The sequence below is a fragment of the Gadus macrocephalus genome, chromosome 23 (genome assembly GCF_031168955.1).
Source record: "Gadus macrocephalus chromosome 23, ASM3116895v1".
Taxonomy (NCBI): Eukaryota; Metazoa; Chordata; class Actinopteri; order Gadiformes; family Gadidae; genus Gadus; species Gadus macrocephalus.
Window position 1 is genome coordinate 6,362,589 of NC_082404.1, and position 22,771 is coordinate 6,385,359.

The 22,771-nt window shown below is 45.3% G+C and overlaps 1 protein-coding gene across 6 annotated transcripts in view; it reads left to right on the forward strand.

The window, feature by feature from the left end:
* The window catches only part of dpp6a (dipeptidyl-peptidase 6a), a 183,706-nt gene that overhangs the window by 87,592 nt on the left and 73,343 nt on the right, over positions 1–22,771 (forward strand). Inside the window, exon 1 of one of the 6 annotated variants that reach the window (XM_060044484.1) lies at positions 14,504–14,795. The exons of the other annotated variants lie outside the window; for them this stretch is intronic. Within the exon in view, the coding sequence (XP_059900467.1) occupies positions 14,739–14,795 (57 nt within the window). The 5' untranslated portion in view covers positions 14,504–14,738. Of the gene's footprint in view, positions 1–14,503; positions 14,796–22,771 lie in introns of those variants that run through there. 6 annotated transcript variants of the gene reach the window in all.

Below are 22,771 nucleotides of genomic sequence, written 5' to 3' on the forward strand. Positions count from 1 at the left end.
TCAGACGAAGATAAACGCCTTCGGATCCTGAAACCGGCTTAACTTGTGGATTGTTTATTGTTTTTTAATGATGCAGCAGGTGACGTCGTCCTTCCTGCCATCGCTACGCATCGCTGCGTCTCTCCCTCACTTGCGTTTCCAATCGGCAGGTGCCCGTGTCGCTCCTCGCTGACAGCTTGTGTTTGCAGTCGAGGAGGAGCTCTCCCTCGCGGCAGGGAGTCTGGCAGGTCGCCGTGGCTCTGGTCGGCCAACCGCGCCGTGTTTTGATTTGTCTTTGATTTGACGGCGGGCACCGAACCTCCTAACCCTCACCCGCACGCGCGCACGCACGCACGCAAGCACACGCATACATTCGCGCACGCACGCACACACACACCCACAGGCGCGCACAGGCACGCACACAACGACACACACACATATACACACAAACATACACATTTATAAACACACACACATATATACACACACGCACACACCGACACACACGCTTTTCGCACCCACAGACACACTCATCCTGGTCGTTGAAGCGTGCTGTATGTTTCCAGTTCGTCATCCTTCGCCAGGTGTGGTGGGTGCTGGGTGGCGTATTTCTATTTTTTTTTCTCGATTTTCCATTCTTTTTTTTTCTGTCCCGAAGGCAGCGTTCAGATTGATGAGCGTCATTTCCCCGCAAACGCTGGGAGCTGACAAGCAGTGATGAGGGAACTGTACCGCGTCATTCTGTCAACGGTACGACAAACAAAATACAAAATACACTATGAAGCAATAGAAAAAAAAACTCAACTTAACAGAAAAATATGTAATTTGTCAGGTACCTTCTCCTTCTTTCCCATTTCTCCATTCTCAGTTCCATCTTACGTTTTACGTCCTGAATTCTCTCTCCTCTCTTTCCTTTGTGAGCTTCATAGTCACTAAGTGCATTGATTTGTGCTCATACAAGTGAGATACGATAGTGAGATGCTCTGAAACAGCTGAGGCACGGCCTCCACTCTGAAGCCTGGACCCATAGAGGAGACAGAGGGACGGACCATTATCTAGATGGCAGGGGGAGATGGGGAATGTCTGCCTCTTTAAATCCCCCCTTAATAGATTCAACCTTCAGCGTGTCAAATCAAACCTGCCAGAGTCAATATTTGTTGGAACGTATCCGCCCGCAAATGAGTTTGGATGGATTAGTCGCTCCTTATTATTAATTTATTCATAGTAACTTAATATATTTTGCCCCTGCGTGATTAAAATAGTGTTTGTGAGGATGGTTTCATTGTACTGGGTACCAGATGAAGGTCAGCTCAGGTAATCGGCAGATGGACAACTGGCCGACATCCCTGAAGGGAGCGAGAGACGCAGAGGGAAAGGGCGAGCAAGGGAGGAAGAGAGGGCGATCGAGACAGAGAAGAGGAGAAAGAAAGGGGGAGAGAGATGAGATGAAGGCCGAGGGAGAAATAGAGAGAGAGAGTTGGGTGAAGTCTGATGAGCAGACAGAGGTGGAGGTGGTAAGAGAGAGAAACAAAGAGAGGGAGAGATGGAGTAAAAGGTTGCCGTTGCTCCAGGCAGCCAGAGTCCTTGTTTTGGTGATCTCTCTCTCTCTCTCTCTCTCTCTCTCTCTCTCTCTCTCTCTCTCTCTCTCTCTCTCTTATCCGCTCCTCTTCCTGCAGGAGGAGAGAAGCTGTTCCTCTCAGATTTTCCCACATGACAGAACTGACATCAGAACCTATCTAATGTACTCATCAAACATAAATCAGACATTCATCACACACACACACAGTATTCCGATGTTTCGTATTCGTCTTTATACTTCCATTGCCTGTATTTGACCCGGTAGAGACACTCCTCTTTCCCATCCCTGAGCACAAGTGTACGATGAAACAGCCTTCTTATTAGTGTTGCACAGTGAACAAAGCTCTTTCTACGACTCATGTGATGGTTATTGCAGTGGGGAGGGGCGGGGGGGGGGGGGGGGAGGGTAATGTAGTGCTCAAGGTATTTGACTCCCTGCCTGCCTATAAGGATCTGAGTTTGATCCTTATTGCCCGCATTCTAACCGGCAGGCCTCCCATGGCAAGCTGCCCGCACTGACCCGCTCATCCATGGCGCCTAAAAGCAGAAATGAACCGTAAGTCGCTGCCGATAAAAGCGGGCGCTTAAAGGACTAAATAATACATTTGTGAGATTCCTCCTGGGGACGCAGTTATCTCCTCCTTGTCTCCCTCACACCCGGCGTCTTATCTGGGCTGGGAGGCGCGCAGCGGCGGTGTTTAATGAGTTATTACCATCAGGAGCGCCAGCCGCCCGCCCGTCTGCCGGCTCACCTCTTCACGCTGCACTCAAACCTCCTCCACGCGCGGCCAGACACAGAGGAGCCCTCGGCCACCCTGAGTCTCTAGATCTGGAGCGCAACGCTTCTGCAACGGCCCTCTGAACAGGCTGGGCTCACTGTGCCCACGCACACACACACACACACACACGCACACGCACACACATCTCGCACTCATAGAGACACAAACACACACACACTCACACACACGCACATGCTTAAACGCTCACGCGCACACGCACACGCACAATCTTTCAGAGTTAACCTAAGCTAACTGTATGGCTATCTGTATGAGTGAGGCTAACTGTATTGCTGCGTGTAGGAGTAAAGGTTAGCTGTGTTACTACTAGTCTGCACTAGATGCGGGGGTATCTCCCTCCTAGCCTGCACCCTTTTGAGAGAGAGAGAGAGAGAGAGAGGCCCAATCCCAAAGTGATCCCTGAGAACTAAGGACTCACAGACTTACCGGTCATTTATCTCAGGTGCTAAGTGAGCGCGTGTGTGAGGCCACATGGGCTCAGATAGATGTATACGGGATTGGGACAGCACTTCACGAGAGCACATGTTACCTTGGCAACGTTTAATGACGACAGAGAGAGTGAGAGAGATGCTGTAAGGAGAAATATTAAAGAAAGGGAGAGGCCGAAGGAGGGTGGGGGGGGGGGTTGTGTGGCGATGGAAGAACTTGCAACCCATTGACATTACTCCCCCAACACACACACACACACACACACACACACACACACACACACACACACACACACACACACACACACACACACACACACACACACACACACACACACACACACACCGGTGATTCATCACGGCCCAGAGGGTTGGCGCTGCAGTCTTATGATCACCATTAGTGTTCCGGACGCAGCACTATGTACTTAGAGACAGGAAAACAATACCAGAGCACAGACACAATGTAGGTCTTTATTTGTAATTATGTGTATCTTTCTCTTTTTCTTTCTCTCTTTTATTCTCTCTCTCAAAATGTATTTCCATTCAAGAGCTTTACTGAAGTGGTAAATTATCTCTCTCTTTTGATCTCTTACTGCCTGACTGTCTGCTAATATTGAGCTTCTTCCTTCCTGTTGTGCTTACACCCTTACTTACCTGGAGGGCTTTTATTTTCTGAAAAGCACGGTCCACTAACAAAGATATACTTTATGGGTAGCTATTATTTTCTTACAGGTGTTGTCCGCTCAGCGAGTTATATGGAGGGCTCTTATTTTCTAAAATATACTGTCCAACAACCAAGACAAACTTTGGGGTGGACTTTTATTTCCTATAAGGTTAGTGTTGAATAACCATAACATTGTTTTTGGTAGCAATTTTAAAAACAGCAACTAGCGACAGTGATTTCCTTGTTTATGACGCGTTGTTCATTCATGAATACATTTTAGTAAGCTACACATTATCAATAATATATGATTAATGAGAAAATTAGATAGTGATTTAAAAGATCATTTATAAGGCGTAAGCTCAAGGTTTATAAATAATTTACATTGTTTTAAGAATGCTTACGAAACACTTAATAATGCGGTAATTTATGATTAGTTCGAGTAGTTAGAAAGCATTTGTTCAATATTTTGTGACCTTATCAAAATTCTACGCTATCTATGCCTAACTAAGTATTTATACATTTTTGTAAACGCTGAAAATACCTCAAGTACAGGATTTCACCAGTAATAATTATTGTGTAGCAATAAGCAGGGGCCGGCCTGGCCATGGGTCTTACTGGGCTCTTTCCAAATGGGCCCACGTGCGTTCTGGGTCAACGACACACAACTACAATTTAATTCTTTGTTGTCTGATGGCCACTTAACACCACTCCAGCCTGAACTGGCTGGTGGATAATGTAATATTTGTATTCACTTTTTATAACATTACCTTGTATATAATGGTACAAGCCGAGGGCTCTGATAGAAACGTGCAGAAGGCTTTTGGGTCGTACCACAGCCGTACGCAGACAGCAGAGCACACTGATCACGCCCCCCCCCCCCCCCCCCCCCCCCTCCACCAACGGAGCCCCTGCAGCCCCACCACGGCACCACGGCCTGCTACAGCCCTGTGGGTTCGCGTCCTTCTCTTCTCTGTTTTCCGATCGGCCGGCAGCCATTTTGGACACAAGCAAAATAAAATTGTCATAAGAAATGGCAAGTTGACAGTGGCTTAAGCAGGTCATTAAAGGTCCGGTGCTATAATGTTTAGCACCGCAGCCACCCAATTCAAATATTTAATAAATATTTATTGGTTGAATTCTTATTTGAACAAATAGGCCTCCATAAAATGAGTGTGGGTTACTTGAACACAAAAAATCCATTCACATCCATTCCATTCACATTCAGCAGTCATCATATAATAACATATAAAAATACTTAATTTTATGAATCCATACTTAAAGAATGTGTCAAAACTCAAGCGATTAAAATATTTAATCGCGATTAATCGCATTAATGTCAGTTAACTCACGATTAAACTTTTTTCTATGCTAAATATCCCTTGATTTCTTCGTCCCATTCATTTTTCTAATTTTAATGCTCTTATCAACATGGAGAAGTGCATCGGCTTGCCTTGTGCAAATGTTTTTTTATTGATAACAACATTGGCATATACTGATCAAAACAGGACGATGCAAAAAAAAACGCCGTTAAAATTGGTTTGCGTTAACGCCGTTAATAACGCGTTTAACTGACAGCACTAGTAAAAACGTGTTCATAAAGTCCCTGACCTGGTGGTCAATGGTAAACACAGATCCGGTAAGGGACCCCTCTGTTGGCCAATAACAGGGTCATGTGAATTTCTTATGGCCGGGGATAGGATTAGCGGTTGTAAAACAAGGGAATGGTTGTAAATATTTTTCTTTATATTCAACACGAGAAATGAATATACTGTCGTGACGACCCCAAACAGCCCCATAGAAATGTGCTGTGTGCCCCCTAACTTCCCTCAAATCACTCTCCAAGGCTTCCTGGCAGCCCTGGAGAAGACAGAACATAAGACAGAGCATAAGAGAGGAGCAGATAATTGCCGGCCAAAATAGCAGTCCTTCAGACAGATGCTGCCAGGGTTAACAAACGTACATGTTTTCTGCGGTGAACTTCAGCGGAGCAGGCCGAGGGTGCTGAGAAGTTTACAGGGTCCTTCTGGGGTCGTCTGACAGGATCCTCCAAGCAGGGCCAAGCTAAAACATGGGCACGCATGTGAGGATTGCGGTGGGCCTGTCCAGGCAAAAGACGATTTCTTTGTCCCAGTCCATCCCTGCAAAAGAAGTAACTAATGATTTATAACTACCTGGATAGGATCTTATTAACCATGTTAATCATCTCTAAATTATTATGAAACGCTTACTAAAGACTAATCAAGTAGGAAAAATGCATTAGAAATGTTAAATTCACTATAGATTCACTGTATATGAATACTTAATTAATGCTTAAGTGGCAAGTCTTTCCATTTTCCCTGAAACCCGTGTCCAGTAACAAAGACGCGCTCCTCGGAGGGCGTTTATTGTTTGGTATTTACACACTTGAATCCAGAACGACACCCGGGTCCTCAAGCAGAACACAACAGCGCCGCGGTCCACCGTCATTAAAACAAGCCTAATGGAAGCCATCGCCATGGAAGCCGTGTGCCATTAGCAGGCGCAGAGTGCCTAGCTCTTTATTATGCTAGCGCATTAATGTGCAATTATGGTTTCTGTACGCTACGTTATGCTGCGGCTTTGTACTTAAACAGAACCCCTCCCCGCCCACGCTACCGCTGTGTATACATATTTCACAGGACAATTCATCACAGCGGTGGAAGTCTGCCGAACAAAATAGAAACCGTTGTCAGACTCGCGTCTACCTTTTGTTCCTTGACGGAGGATATTAGGTGTGTGTTGGTCTGAGTGTGAGGTTGTGTGTTTTAAAAAGAAATGGCAAAATGAATCATTTAAATTACTTTTTCTTTTCAAATAATATTGTGTTTAGTAATTTGATATTTTGGAGATTAATATATCTATGTTGAATATCGATACAGAATGTTATTGGTTCTGCGTTATACATTTTCATACTGAAGAGGCTAATTAAACAAAATATATATTTGTTTTCATATCCCTGACCAAAACAGACTGAAGTTTTACCACTGGTATAAAACTTATAAAAAATATCAGTCTTTTTTACACTCTGGATAAATGTAAAGTCTAAAGGTGCTTTTAAAAATTGTTGTCCCTTTTCAAGCAGCTATAAAAATAAATGAATGAAAACTCCACAACTGAACTTTTAATTGGAGTCAGAATCCTTCAGGTCAACAAAAGCTTTTCTAACAACAAATCTGGAAGCCTTCTGGAAGGGCTGAAGCCCGGGTACCCAAAACCATCCGTTTGTTTTTGCCCTAAACGTGGTATTATGACTTACATCGTCATCAACAAAGTACTCTCTGCCATTTCATCACAGTTACTGAAATTACACTGCAATTTAGAGAAAACCGGCATAAATCTGATGTTTTTGACAGTCTCCCCACAACATTAGGTGAATGTTCCACTCAGCCTTGAATGCAGCTAAGGCTCTTTTCTTTTTGTGACGGAAAAGTCCCTGATAGTGTCCTCTTCGACAAGGTGGGGAGCTCTTTCTATCCAGCGTTTAATCTTTATGTCTGCGTCCGACTGAGGGTTGAGCTTCCCATTATAATGCCATGTGGTTCATGCACAATGACGCAGCTAGAAAAGTATCACACAGTTAGTTTCGGTCATGACACAACACCCCCCCCCCCCCCCTTCCTAGAACTCTCAGCCGAAGACACTTTTATTTAATCTCATAATGTGTCATTTCCATTTTTGCAAGAAAAACAAAATAGTCTGAATAGTTTGTAGCAAGGTCGATATTCTTTTGCTTATTACTCAACCAATCACAAATTGGTATAGTCACCATGATCGCTGAACGTGTATAAGGACATGCCGGAGGTAACAGCTTATTATCCTTCTCAAAACTCTTATTGCATAAACAGCAGTAAACTACAATCATCCCGATCTGTTATATGTATCAATCATCTCTATAGCATTCAGCGCTACAAGCCAGTGTTTACTTGCACGATGGTGCATAAATATAGGTTGCTCTTGACAACATTATGGTACGCAGTTGTATCACAAACTGTTTTGTTTGGGATACCAACATCTCAGAGAGGGTGATCGCCTAAAAGAGGAAGTGGTTAAGCTTTTTCGGACACTTATGGTATAGTGCAAAGCCTCTAGGGCGCTTATATATAACCCCAGGGCGTGTGTGGATGTGTGTAGATCTGTCTTGTGGGCAGTGATTAATGATGTCCGTGACAGAGAGAGGGTTAAGCGTCTCAGACACTTGTAGTACAACACCATGGTGTTTGTCTAATTTTATACACAACATTGCTCCTTATGATGACCGTGAAGGTGAAGGTGCTAAAAAAGGATGATAAGTGGGTCGTAGCCATGGCAATAACAAGCCCTCCTCCTTTCTAGAACTCATAAGCCCGATACAAATGTTTTCATGTTGTTCTTTTTTTTAAAACGCGTTCTTCAGACCCGTTGGTCTGTTCGGCGTGCGGCTGAAACATGGCGGTGCAACATGGTGGCCCCCCTGGTAAGGGACCCACTCCCTATGTACTGTAGATATAAAGAGCTCCTTCCAGGGTATTCTATCTCTGCCAAATCCGCTCTGTTCGACTGTGATTTGTGGAACTGTGATTCGTCGGTTACGTGTGCATATGTGCGCTTACTCACATGCATGCATGCTGCCGGTGGACCACTATAGGAGCTCTGGGCAGGGATCGGACCACTTTAATGTTACGAGAGTATCCCGCGCTGCCTTTGCCCTGAAACGTCTGCGTCAGCGCACGCATGTGTATGTGTGTGCATGCGGTGTATGTGTGCGTTCGCGGGTGCTGTGTGTGTGTGAGCTGCAGGCTGCTTGGCACATGCGCACTGACTAACTTAAGTAACTTGTGCGGCAGACCTGCTTTTATATAGTAGTAAGATTACAAGGTCTGTTGGTCCTTTCTCCATCTTATCTCCCACTCACTCGCTCATTATTTCGCTCTGTCTCTACCTCTGTCTCTGTCCCTTCCTTTCTTTCTTTCTCTCTTGTGCCTTTACTCACTCTCTGTCCATACCGTTCTCCCTCTCCCTCTCTCACTCTCTATCCCTTCCCCATCTCTGCCCATGTCCCATCCCTCCCCCTGTCTCTTCACTCTCCCTCACGCCCTATTCCCTCCGCCTCTCTCTATTCCTCCCTCTCTAACAGCCCCTTCCTCTCCCTGTCACCCAACTCTCCCTCCCCTTGTCTTCCTCCCTCCCCAACCCCTCCCCATCGCTCTCTCTTCCCCTCCATCTAACGGGCCTTTGTCCTCACAGCTAGGCTGGGGTCGCTGTCCGTTAGTTTGGCGGGGCTGAGGTCCATTCCTCCAGAGCCCAGAGTGTTACCAGGGGAGCTGTCCTTTAGGCTGGTGCTGAAACTCAGGATTCAGGACCAGGCCTTTGTACCAGCAGTACAAGTCCCAGTTAGCACGGCAGCTGTGTGGGTTTTATTTTGTAGGTGTGTTGTGAGCGGTGAAGGGTAGTGTTGTGAAATACCGCTGGGACATAATAACATGGCATTTCTATATTTTATCTATTTATCTATTTTTCTTAATACATTATGCATTTCTAAAAATATTATGTCGTGAATAAAGTGTTTGATGAGGAGTTAACTTAGGTAAGACACGACTTTGGCCTTTCAATAGTAACTATTATTTGCCTACGTTATTACATTACAAACAAATATAGCTTTCAAAATAAAAGTCTCAGCTATCAGGGCCTCAGATCCCTGGTGGTAGTAGTAGTAGTAGTAGTAGTAGTAGTAGTAGTAGTAGTAGTAGTAGTAGTAGTAGTAGTAGTAGTAGTAGTAGTAGTAGTAGTAGTAGTAGTAGTAGTAGTAGTAGTAGTAGTAGTAGTAGTAGTAGTAGTAGTAGTAGTATGTGCGTCCATGAAATCCAATCTGCAACTGTGGAAGTTCAGAACTTTGCTTCACGGGTGTTTCAGTTTGTAATGTCTTTCAAAATGACTTTGAAAGCACTCACAGCTCCCACAATGCAACGCAGGAGTTTGTTTTGAGCGGATGATACAACCCCAGCTGCTGCAGTGAATGCTGATTGTTAACCAATCAAACAACTCCAACCTGCATTTTCATGACAACCACACTTAAAGAAAGTAAATTGGCTACTTAAAAGTTTACTCTTTTGTGTTTAGATAAACGTTGCCGTCATAAAAATAAAAAGTATTATGGGATAGCAATTCGGAGTCAGACTTATTTCATGTGTTGTCTAGACGACATATTTGCAGATAGCATCACTATTTTGCCCTCTTAGAATAATTGTTTTTTATAGTTGTTTTTTTTGTTCTTTTGCATGAATATTTTCTCCTAAATTTATTTTCTAACAATATATAAGAATATCTAAAATACCATCAAAAAATATCAGCAGAGTTTTGATCATTGTTTTCAATATGTACCCATATTTATCTATGCATTTTGTCTATAAAATTGATACTTACGGTCCTTGATTGTGATGGAATTGCTGGAAGCTGTTTAATTCCAGCCACTCAAAGCTGTTTGACTCGTTGTCACAAACTCCTGTGACTGCATTACACCTCATCGTAAGTGTTAACACAAAACCAATGTCAAAGTTTCCCTGCGTGTTGCTATGCAACCATTTTGCTATCTTCATGAACTAATTGGTTGGCGGAGGATGGCTGATTGATATGAATAAATGATTGTATTTTATATTTCTGCGTTTCTTTGGTGAAGTCTGACTAGGTAGTCTATAGTTAACGGTTTAGTAACCGTTTCATAGCGGCTAGGGAGATATAACCCGCCTAGCTTCCTAAAATCACTGTAAACTACAGCCTCTCATTGCTTACTCCTTAACTTTATACTGTGTATCACATTCCAATTGGGATGTCCAAGTTCGTCATCTGTTTGTCAATCCATAACCCAAATACGTATGCACTGTTGTGCATTTTTTTAATTCAGCATCACACAACGCACTACATACACAACCTATCTACACACTGCATCACTACATAGACGCTGTTTACATTCTACAGACATTTCCCCCCCAGACACTCACACACACACACACCCCCAATGGAACTAGAAACGTTGGCATGGCAATGGGATAGAGCAGGCTGTTGACACTTGTTCTGTCCAAGTCCAATGAGTCATCACATTTTAGCGGTAGTAACACACACGTTTCATCCACACACTCATGGGAGCACACACAAATGTACTGCACACACACACACACACACACACACACATACACATACACACTCCTTGACTGCAACTTGCACTCTCGCAGAGATGATATTTGCAAAGATTTGTACTTACGAGGGGGACCGAACACACAACCACACACAAATACACAAAAATAAGTACACGGTAGGGTTGGGATGGAAAAGCCATTACCTCTATGTGTTGCTGTCCCCTACTATGTGTCTCGGTACAAGTGGGTGAGTGGGGGAGGAGGTGGGGGTGGAGATGGGGGAGGCAGGGACAATAGCCAGATATCATGTGGCATGAGTCTTCGGTGCAAAGTGTGTTAGATTCCAAGACCTCAGCTGTGGCTCCATGTAAACTCCAAATTGATTTATTTTCAATCACACATATACACACACATGAACACACACACACACAGACACACACACACACACACACACACACACAGACAGACACACAGACACACAGACACACAGACACACACACACACACACACACACACACACACACATAATGAAAACAGATACACACACACACACACAAACACATACACACGTAATGAAAACATGCATACATGCAAAATGAATTTACATACAGGTTCGCACACACATAAATACACACCTGCACATGTGTGAGCACACATACACACACAAATAAATGAACAAAATCACAGATTCACACACATACATTCATGTGCACACACTAGTCTCACACGTCGACACATTTATGAATTTTGTGTGGGTTTATTTTTTCTCCACAGTTCAGAGTTTACATGCTGCTTCATGGATGAAAATTCCGCTTCTCAGAAATAACAAAAGACTCAATAACAAGAAATGCAGACAATTTGTCCCTTTTGCCTTTCCCACTCTCTCTTCTTGGCTGTTGGGTATTTTTGTGTTTTTGATTTTGAAACATCTCATTGACTTTGTTTTCTGTGTGAGCTCATCGTTGAACACATTCATCACATATCCAAACGTATAAGCGTTTGAATACGCAGGAATTAGCAAAGAGTGATTGATGTCTTGGGTCGGCAGATGCGATGCCAGGCCATGTTCTCTCACAGTGGAGCTGATTACGACCAAGATAAGACGGAAAACAAGACATCCTTACACTTTTCTCTCCGGTACATTCCACCTTTGGTGTTGACTGTCCTGCGGACGTACATTAAATAAATGTGTCTAGATGTTCATGCATTATTCAGAACATGCTGGTTTGTATGCTTACCTGGGGATACGCTAATTAATTGGAAAGCACACATCCTCACAAACACACACTTATGAACGTGCACACATTAACTTACACGCACGCACACACACACACACACACACACACACACACACACACACACACACACACACACACACACACACACACACACACACACACACACACACACACACACACTCCTTATCTCCATTAAATTCCATAAGCTTGTACTTTAGCTTATCTTCTCCAAACCTCACAATTAACAAAAAGGGATTTGCAGACACGCCATACATCCCAAGGACGACAGCTAAAACAGAAACAAAGACATTTACTATTTACTCTACTTATTAGTTGTTGACCGGATGCTTTCATTCAAAGTGAATTCAGATACAGAGCAGATAGACTGCATATATCAGGCTATGTGAGTGTTTGTACCCCAAAAAATATTCATATTTATTGAGACGGTTGGATAGATCTTTGTGTAGACTTGTCTCGGCCTCATAGCGTATAAAACAACGTTTAAGTATATGAAATGCCTTCAAACAACAAGAAGCAGATCAGTGAAACCAGTGGGATGAATAGCGCTGTGAACAATAACCATGAACCTTCATGAAGAGTAAAAGCATTGCAAGCTTTCTAAAAAGTTATCTAATGTATATTAGGGGCTGGGGGCCTGCGCACCAACGGGGCCAATTTGAGACACTTCTCCGAACAAAAGCAATTATTCTCATATACAGAACAGAATCAACCACCCAGCGGGGGGGGGGGGTTTGCGGTCTGGCAGTAATTACAACTCTTTCCTCAGCCAGGGAAAGTGCGAGGCATCAGGTTGTGGTTAGTATTGATTAGTGACGAGTTTTAATTAGTCACAAGCACTTCCACATCATTAAGCTGATGGGGCGGCTGGTTGCCGTAGAGACACGGGTGGAATGGCGGGGGAATGGTTGTAAGTAGGGGGAGCTCAGTCGTGTCGCTGGCGGGGGGGGACTGGTGACACCATGAGTCAGTTTCTGTGGACTTTTTTCTACATCAAAGTTTTAAACATTGACTACGACACTTTTCTACTGCAGCTTTTTACTCCATTAAAAGTTATCTGAACCGGGAAGTTTCGCAATAATAAAACACACCCATCCGTGAGTCAATCGTTCCCTGTAAATCGTTTTATTCTGGTCCACTTTATGAGCATTTTGTGCATCTTAGGTCTGTAATGTGTTTTATCGCGTTCGAATGGTTACGTACTTCCTAGTGAAAAGGGAAATGAATCTTTCCTTAATTTGTGGACCCCAGCTAGACAGGGAATCTAACCCCTAACCCTGGCAGTGTAAATGCCTTGCTCTATCAGTTGAGCCAGACAGGGAATCAAACCCCTAACCCTGGCAGTGTTAATGCCTTGCTCATATTTCAGTTGAGCTGATATATGCACAATGTTAATATGAGTTAGAAAAAAAACGGGGAGGAAAAAGTTTGGTGAGATAGTCCGTCTCAAGAATCTCCCGCCTATTCATCAGATCCTGGTCGGCTTTGCGATGCACTTTTCTTGCACCTCATCGCCGTAAAACAAAAATCTGTTCTCATTATGTTGTGGCCTGCCACTGTCCAACCGCACAGCATCAGTCATCGACCAATAGGGACCCTGCCTGGGGTTGTCGCCGTCATCCGTTTGGAGCTGATTGATTGGCCGTTGAGAGGGGTCCCTGTTTTGGTTTCATACATCATCGTGCTGGTGGTAAGCACCACCATCTTGATGGATCTGTTGGTGGTGGTTCCAGAGACCACCACAGATCCACCCGGGGGGAGTGTAACAGACTAGCAGTGGTGTGATCGGTCAGGCGCTCTGTGACAGGAGGAGAGACCGTGCTGGGAAGAGATGAACTGAATAGATGCATTTAATCACACCTCTATTCAAGCAGGGGTCTTAAATGGGACGGGGAGATGGGGGTCATTATTGCTGTTAATAAGGGATAATGTTATAATGTTTCTTTTTCTCAACCCCTAAACGTATCAACGACCGGAGCATCAATGAAGACGCTGTGGATGAGTTTCATTAAGAGACTTTACTGGCCGTTATCATACAGCAATATTGGAGCAATGGAAATATATGACCATGAGATATGAAGTTACGCGTTATTACTCTCATCCTCTGCGATCCGTGAATAGTTTGCCTCAATGTACAGAATAAGAATAGACAGCGCCAATAAGCAACAAATACAAGTAGTCAACCTTGGTCTATTCTAACAAATTGGTACTGAGTGGACAGTGAATCATTAATTTCAGTAATGCCTGATTTGCCTCTCTCGCGCTCACTCTCTCTCGCGCTCTCTCTCTCTCGCTCTCTATCATTGTTTAGTGATCACTCTTTCTCTCTTTCTGTGTGGTTCACTTTCTCTCATTCTACCATCTCTCACTCTTTCCCCGTCTCTCTCTCTCTCTCTCTCTCTCTCTCTCTCTCTCTCTCTCTCTCTCTCTCTCTCTCTCTCTCTCTCTCTCTCTCTCTCTCCCTCTATCGTTGTTTTTTGATTGCTCTTTCTCTCTCTTTCTGTGTGGTCGACTTTCTCTCATTCTACCATCTCTCTCTTTCTCTCGATCTCTATCATTCAGCTTTTTTCTCTTTCTCTCTCCCCCTTACCCTCCCTGTCGCCGTCTCTCTCTTTCCCGCTCTCTCTCTCTCTCTCTCGCCCTCTCTCTCTCTCGCTCTCTCTTCTTCTCCCGCTCTACCCCCTCTTTCCCTCTTCCTCTCCCCCACCACTTGTTATATCGCCCCGGCCCGTCACTATATACGTCAGTACTCCTCATCCTCCTCGCGGCCGGTCCTCCTCTGCCTCCGCGTGCTTCCGAGGTGCACCTCAGTGCGTGTGCGTACGCACGTTGTCGTCACGTTTTTTTATTTTGTGTCCTCGGCGGTGGGGAAGTGAACCGTTTCCCTCGCGTTCGCAAACCGCTAAATCATGACGACGGCCAAGGAGCCCAACCAAGGACCGAAATCGGCTCACCAGCAAGAGCAGGTATTGCAGTTTTCCTCCCTTCTCATGCACGCCTTATCACCGCTCATTTGTCCGCACACGCGCACACTTCCGCACGTACCCGCGGTTCGGCTTGTTTTTTCCCCTTTCCGCGTTTTGCTACAGAGAGCTGGATAATGCGTCTCCTGCTGCGTTAATCGCGGAGGAATCACATGTTGATTCGGGGTTCGTACCTCGCTGTGTTGAGACTGATGATGGTCATGCTCCTGTCACTATACGTGCTGTGATGCACCGACCACCGGTCCTCACTGCCGGGTCACCGCAGCAGGAACGGTCTGCATGTTTTCCAACAGCTCGACTCCGACCCATGAGCGACCGTCTCATGCGGTTAACCGAGCAGGGCATGGGCTCTGCGCGCAGTTTAATCGTAGCATACAGCGGTCCCCTCGCCTACAATAACAGACAGATTGCACTGCTGGCTGATCCGCATAGCCCTGATATCTTTATTTACGACGTTATGTTTCAACGTCTCCTTTTTGTTTGCTGGCAATGTCTTCGAAAAGATGGAAAAGAAATGTGAAATGGGCGAACTGTTAATACAATTGCCATGAATCGTAAAAGCAGCAAGATTCTGTGACCTATTCATCACTCTGAACCGTGATACATGCACAGTCCGGGATGTGAACACACTCTGTGTACGATGGTAGAAAGTTGGTCTGTTCAGCAGCGACGTTTATGGTGCGACCTCCACGCAGTCGCTCTGTCATTGCAGCTGTGATGATGTAGGGGGGCTGTAACTCCTGGCCAGATAAGGCGACGCACTCCACAACCTGCTCTAGTCCTGTATAAAATCATCATAGAGACGACCGTTTATCGTTTGATGGGGTAGTTGAGGATGATGGACTGGATGATGGGGTTCCGTGTTGACCATTTTGTTTCATGTTTTTTTTTTATGGGCTTTTGTCATTCCACCTGTTGCTGTTCTAAAAAGTCGAATTTTGTGTGAATGAATACAATACTGAAAGTTTGCTGGGGGTAAACATCAAATTTTTGGCCAAATGAATGCTTGTATTTAACCTAATCACATCAAGTACTCAATCTAATATGAACCTCTCTCTCTCGCTCTTTCTCTCTCGCCCTCTCTCACATTTTCTCTCTATTGCCCTCGCTCTGTATCCCTCTCTCTCTCTCTCTCTCTCTCTCTCTCTCTCTCTCTCTCTCTCTCTCTCTCTCTCTCTCTCTCTCTCTCTCTCTCTCTCTCTCTCTCTCTACCTCTCTGTGTCACCCTCTCGCTCTGTGTTCCCCTCTCTTTCACCCTCTCTCTCTCGCTCGCTTGCTCTCTCTCACCCTCTCTCTCTCTATTCCCCTCTCTCTCACCCTTTCTCTCTCTCTCTCTCTCTCTCTCTCTCTCTCTCTCTCTCTCTCGCCCTCTCTTGTGCTTCCATAATAAAGATGAGAGGGAAGGTGATGAAAGTATTTCCCTCACATGCTGTCAATTCTGTTCTCATGGTTGTCTGTGTGTTGGGGGATGGTCTTGTGAGACAGACACACATGTTCTGGCTAGATAACAGGGGTCACACACACAACATACGGTGTGTGTCTTGGCTGTCATTTGAACACACAATTAGACTCCAGACTATATCAACACCTTCCCCTATAGGGGATGAAGGGTAGAAGTATTTCTGTATCTCAATCCATATTTATGCTTCCATTATCCCTGTGTGTGTGTGTGTGTGTGTGTGTGTGTGTGTGTGTGTGTGTGTGTGTGTGTGTGTGTGTGTGTGTGTGTGTGTGTGTGTGTGTGTGTGTGTGTGTTTGTTTGTGTGTGCATGTTCATGTGTACGTGTGTGCGTATGTTGTGTGTGTATGTTGCGTGCGTGTGTGTGCCATTCTATGAAATTGTGTTCTACGTAGAACCTCCCTGATGTCACAAGGAGGTTGAATGAAGGAATGGGTGAAAGGTGTTGTTGGTTAACGCCGCGCCTCACGCTACACCGGCATAGCCTCTCTCCCGGCCGCAAGCTCCGTTTAACGTCCTCGTGTTGTGTTTGCCCACACAGTGGACATAATTCTTCGCGGGCAGCAGAGTTCAAGTCTTAAATCCAGCGCTGAAATAAATATGTTTTCTCCATAGATGTTGTAGGTGGAAATATGACATAGTGATAGCATTCATGTCAGTTGCTGTTTGTGTATTAACCACTTTACTCTGAAAAACAGGTAAAAGCCCCAGGCGAGATTGTGATGCGAGCATGTGTAGCTCACCGCCCTGTGTATTGTGTTTAGCTATTAATGAACCATACCATTAGCTAGGACACTTCATGAAAACAGAGCCTTGATGAAAATCCCGATAAATACCTCTGTATTCACAACGCTGATTAAATGTACTTCGTCGCAGCTGTGGCCGTGATCCATAAATCTCTCCTCAAAGCGGTACAAACCTGTTCAATGAGTCTGGCCAGACGTGGTTTTACCCTTTTTCCGCGCTCCTCTTCAGAATATGAGTTCAGTTGTTGTCCCCCCATGTCTCCCCGCTCCGTTCACAGTCTGCTCCTCACAGGAGGCATTGATCTGCTTCTTTACAGTGTGAAGTAGTGAGTGAGTACTTTGTGGAGAACAATTGTGTACTTGTACTTCACAACGTTCACAGGCACAAAATACTGTAAGTGCTCGTCTTGGATGGTTTCCATGGTGATGCGGTCTCGCTGCGTTGGCCTTTCATTGTCTTTAGAGCTTAAGATATGAGAAGCACACCCTTTGAGATATTATATACCATATATTTAATGGTTCCCGTTGCAGAATGTGTGTAAGTCAGCAGCAACAGCTTATACTAATTATGTTTGGTTATTATTGCTCTGGTTTTAGTGCTTTACTCACTCACTCGCATGCATTCATCCACAAACACACTCATCCATCCTGATCCATCCATTCATTTATCCATCCATCTAGTGTGCACTTCTACCTGTTCAGGATCCTTCATAAGGCCGGGAGACGCCTTTAAGCGCTGTCTCCCACTCGCCTGAAACGTCTATGGAGACGGGATAAAACTTTATTAACCAGCAGAAACCCAAACAATTACAAACTGCATATTAAAGCGGCACCAGGGATACATCACACACTTAAACCCAGGTCTTTCCCGCTAGGCTAACGCTGGGTTAGCGAGGGGCTCAACCTACTGTGTCGCTCTCCCTCGCGCATTTAACTACCACAATTATTATTTTATCGTATCGTCGCATGCTATTTGCTTGGCTGAGCTTTACGCAGGTTGGCCGCTCTCTCTCTCTCTCTCTCGCTCTCTCTCTCTCTCTCTCTCTCTCTCTCTCTCTCTCTCTCTCTCTCTCTTCCTCGACTCTCCCCCTCTTCTCTCTCTCACTCTGCCTCGACTTTCTATCTCTCTCTCTGCATCGACTCCCTCTCTCTCTCTCTCTCTCTCACTCTCTCTCTCGATCTCTCTCTCTCTCTGCCTCGACTCCCTCTCTCTCTCTCTCTCTCTCTCTCGATCTCTCTCTCTCTCGATCTCTCTCTCACTCTGCCTCGACTTTCTATCTCTCTCTCTGCATCGACTCCCTCTCTCTCTCTCTCTCGATCTCTCGATCTCTCTCTCTCTCTCTCTGCCTCGACTCTCTCTCTCTCTGCCTCGACTCTCTCTCTCTCTCTGCCTCGACTCTCTCTCTCTCTCTCTCTCTCTCTCTCTCTCTCTCTCTCTCTCTCTCTCTCTCTCTCTCTCTCTCTCTCTCTCTCTCTCTCTCTCTCTCTGCCTCGACTCTCTCTCTCGATCTCTCGATCTCTCGATCTCTCTCTCTCTGCCTCGACTCTCTCTGCCTCAACTCCCCCCCTCTCGCTCTCGATCTCGCTCTCTCTCTCTGCCTAGACTCTCTCTCTCTGCCTCGACTATCTCTCTCTCTGTCTCTGATTAAGACTCATAGCGTCTCCAACATGCTAATTAAAGAAGCTACGTCGCTGAACACATGAAGCGCGAGGAGCTTCTCGAGGCCAAGTCTGCCCCCACTTTACACCAGCGGGGATACGGAAGCTGCTACATATAGCAACTGTAACGCACCCTCACAGACGCACACCCACACACACAAACCTCATGTCTCCCATCGAGTTAATCACCCCCAAAATCTCTAAATCTGCATCAAACATTGACTGTTAAATCATACATGGCGGAGCGCGACAATCTGGGCGGCTCATCTCATGTACAAACGTTGACACGGATCACAACTCAATTAACCTCCGACGGCGATAACATCGTTTAACAACATCTATCTCCACACGGGATGTTTAAAGGAAAGGATCTACGGAATTTGGTGGATCTCCGAGCAAAAACACACATACAGATTGTTTAGTTTCAGCCCTCGGTAGCAGGGAGATAGTCTCAACACACGGGGGGAAACAGGGGAACGTTTCCCATGCAATCCTAACCTGAAGGGCGTCTGGTTATAATAACCCTGCTCTATAGGTGCTGCTCAATTTATTCTGCACGCCGGTGCGGCAGAGCACATCGAAAAAACCTGTGTCCCAATAAAAACAACAGATCCCGTTGATGGCACACTTGTGGAATAGATAACGCTGTCCCTCTCCCTGTTTCCTGCTTCCTACCGCCTGCCAAGTGCCCTTGACAAATAGGCGGCGAGGAGGGATGGATTTAGAGGAGAATTGGAATGCCCCCTAATGTTGGCGCCACAGTTCATCTCCCGGACAATTATGAACAATTGAGCTGTGATGTGGGGGCCCTGAAGTGGATATTAGAGGGGACGCACACACACACACACACACACACACACACACACACACACACACACACACACACACACACACACACACACACACACACACACACACACACACACACACACACACACACACACACACACACACACCGTCGCAGCGTGTGTGATTCATCATGATCGCGGTCATGATTTAAACGCGCCTCTCATAAAGCATCTGAGGAACATGGAAGAGGTGGGGGAGGGTGAAGGTGGGAGGAGGTGTGTGTGTGTGGGGGGGGGTACTTTAATACAGCAATAAATATTCAGGGCCGCAAGCGAGGCTCTGTTCGTCTGTTGTCTTTCGGTCACCGCCGCGGCCGAACCAAATGTCATGCTAATCCTCCATCTCGCTAATAGTTGTCATGGACGTGAGTGTTTGTGTTTTAATGCGCCTGTGTGCACGTTGTGTGTGTGTGTGTTATTGTCGGTGGTGGGTATGAGTGTCATATGAGTGTGTGTGGGTGGGTTCTAGGGTGTGTGTGTTTTGTGAGTGATCTCTCTAGAGAGTGTGTGTGTCTGTTTGTGATCTAGAGAGTGAATGTGTTGGGGTGTGTTTTTTTTGTGTGAGCTCTCCAGAGTGTTTGTGTGGGTTTTAAACATCTTGTGTTGCATATCCTGTGTGTGTGTGTGTGTGTGTGTGTGTGTGTGTGTGTGTGTGTGTGTGTGTGTGTGTGTGTGTGTGTGTGTGTGTGTGTGTGTGTGTGTGTGTGTGTGTGTGTGTGTTCTACATTGTTGACCCACAGCCCAGAGGTGACTGGTTCACCTGGCGCTCTATGGGAAAAAGGTCAGAATGGTTCCTGGCAGGTGTGAAAACATTGTTGATTTGTGGTGGATCTGTTTGTAATTGTGTCTCCTGTGGCTGCTTAGCTTGTTTCCCCCGACAGATTAAGAGCCAATCAGAATATTTTGCAAAAACAAACTAATAATTTAACTAAAAGATAAAGTTAAATTACGAAGGAACACAAACAAATCGTAAAATCCTGGTCTCTGTAGATGCATTCGACAGCAGAACTTTTATTTTGAGAGGGAATTGGTGTTGACTTTAGGCCAATTAAAAAGCCTATGAGCTATTAATTCTGCCTGCTTTTGGGTTTCTTTTGCCAATGTTATCATTTGGATTCTTTCCTTTACTGAACCATTCGCATTTAATACTCACTCACCAGGCTGCTTACCAAACCTCTCTTACTCACTATTAACTCACCAGGCTGCTCACTGAACCCTCTTACACACTGCTAACTCTCCAGGCTGCTCACTGAACCCTCTTACTCACTACTAACTAGGGATGTCCGATATTGGCTTTTTTGCCGATATCCGATATGCGATATTGTCCAACTCTAAATTTTCGATTCCGATATCAGCCGATACCGATGTCGATATTTGGGTTATTTTTCCTCAAACCTAATTTAGGTAACATTACATATCTCCTGTTGTGGAATTAACACAACATGCTTAATGTTATTGTGATGCCCCACTGGATGCATTCTTGAATGCAACAAGGCTTTCCAAATGTCAACATTGTTTGTGCAAAATAAGAAAAATACTTCAACTTAATTTAAGGGAAAAGTGCCATGTTTATTTTTATTTTATAAGGCAAAAAAAATCCGATACCGATATTGACCGATATTAAATTTTTATGCTAATATCGGGCCGATAATATCGGTGGGCCGATAATATCGGACATCTCTACTACTAACCCATTACTAACTCTCCAGGCTGCTTACTGAACCTCTCACTCACTGCTAACTCACTACTAACTCACCAGGCTGCTCACCTAATCTCTCACTCACTACTAACTCACCGGGCTGCTCACTGAATCCTCTAACTCACTACTAACTCATTACTAACTCACCAGGTTGCTCTCTGAACCTCTTACTCACTACTAACTCAGCAGGCTGCTCACTGAACCTCTTACTCACGACTAACTCAGCAGGCTTCTATGTCTTTGAGTCCACCTGCTCTATTCAATGTGGGTTTGTGGGTGTTTGTCGGTGTGTGTATGTGTGTGAGAACAGTGTGCGTGTGTGTTTGTGTATCAGCATCCTCCCTCACCACTCCACCCCAACGGTGTGTGTGTGTGTGTGTGTTTGTGTGTGTGTGTGTGTGTGTGTGTGTGTGTGTGTGTGTGTTCTCTCCTCTTCGACCTTCTGCAACCAATCAGGCACCCTGGCGTGGCGAAGCAGGAAGGCGTTGAGAGGCGCCATGTTCCACTGAACCTCTAATTGAAACTCGGGGGGCAGCCGTGTCCGTCGCGCGGACCACCCGGCCCCCGGCGCTCTCGGGGCCCCGGTCTGTCACCTTGATGACGGACACCAACATTGCGATGAGCCCACGCCTTAGCGCTAGCCACCGAAGCTACGAGGGTAATGACCCGCAAGGCCCGACCCTGAATTAGCCGGCGCGGCCGTAACCTCCGGCGCCGTTCATCCTGCTGCCAGCGGCGGTTAGGTGCCAGTGTCAGTGAGGTGTGACGACACACACACACACACCCTCCTCCTGAGTGTGATTGCACTGGCCAGAGCCAGTTCAGTATGTTTGGCCGATTGCTAGCTGGTAGAAATATACCCACACCCACCCTGCCGCCATCTTTGAGCTCCACTGGTCCAGCTAGGGACCAGCGGAATATTAGCGGTAATATTACAACTGTTGGACAACGTTCGCCAGATACGACTGATGCAGGGGGTTGATATTGTTTGTCTGTTTGTTTGGAAACTCAGCTCAATGAATAACACAAGCCACTCAAATAACGGCACTTAAAGAAGGTTCCTCAGAGGTGTCTGAACAGAAAACAATTGTTTATTTCGTCCATGTTTTTAACTGATTACCAAATGTTACCGATATAATGGACGGTGGTCTTTAGAGTAAAGAAAATCTATACAGGAGAAAATGTGAAATTACGCCCATAAAAATTACGCCCATACGCCCCTTTTTTTTGGTTTTTTAGAGACGTGCAGGACAATGCAAAAAATTATAATACAGCGCCTGCTGATAAAAGGCTGTTTTTTTTATCAAGTGGAGCAGGTATGCTTATCATACAAATGATAGCCTTTACAATTGAGATAAGAAAAAATCTCCCACTCTCTCTCCGTCTCTTCCCCTCCAGCCCTCTCCTCCTCACCTACCCTTCCTTCCCCATTTCCATATCTCTTCCAGAGAGGACTAATTGAAATACCTTGCTTAAGAAAACAGAATTGACGCACCAAGATTTTTGTTTTTGACGCACCAAGATCGAAAGTAGCAATATGAGGTTCC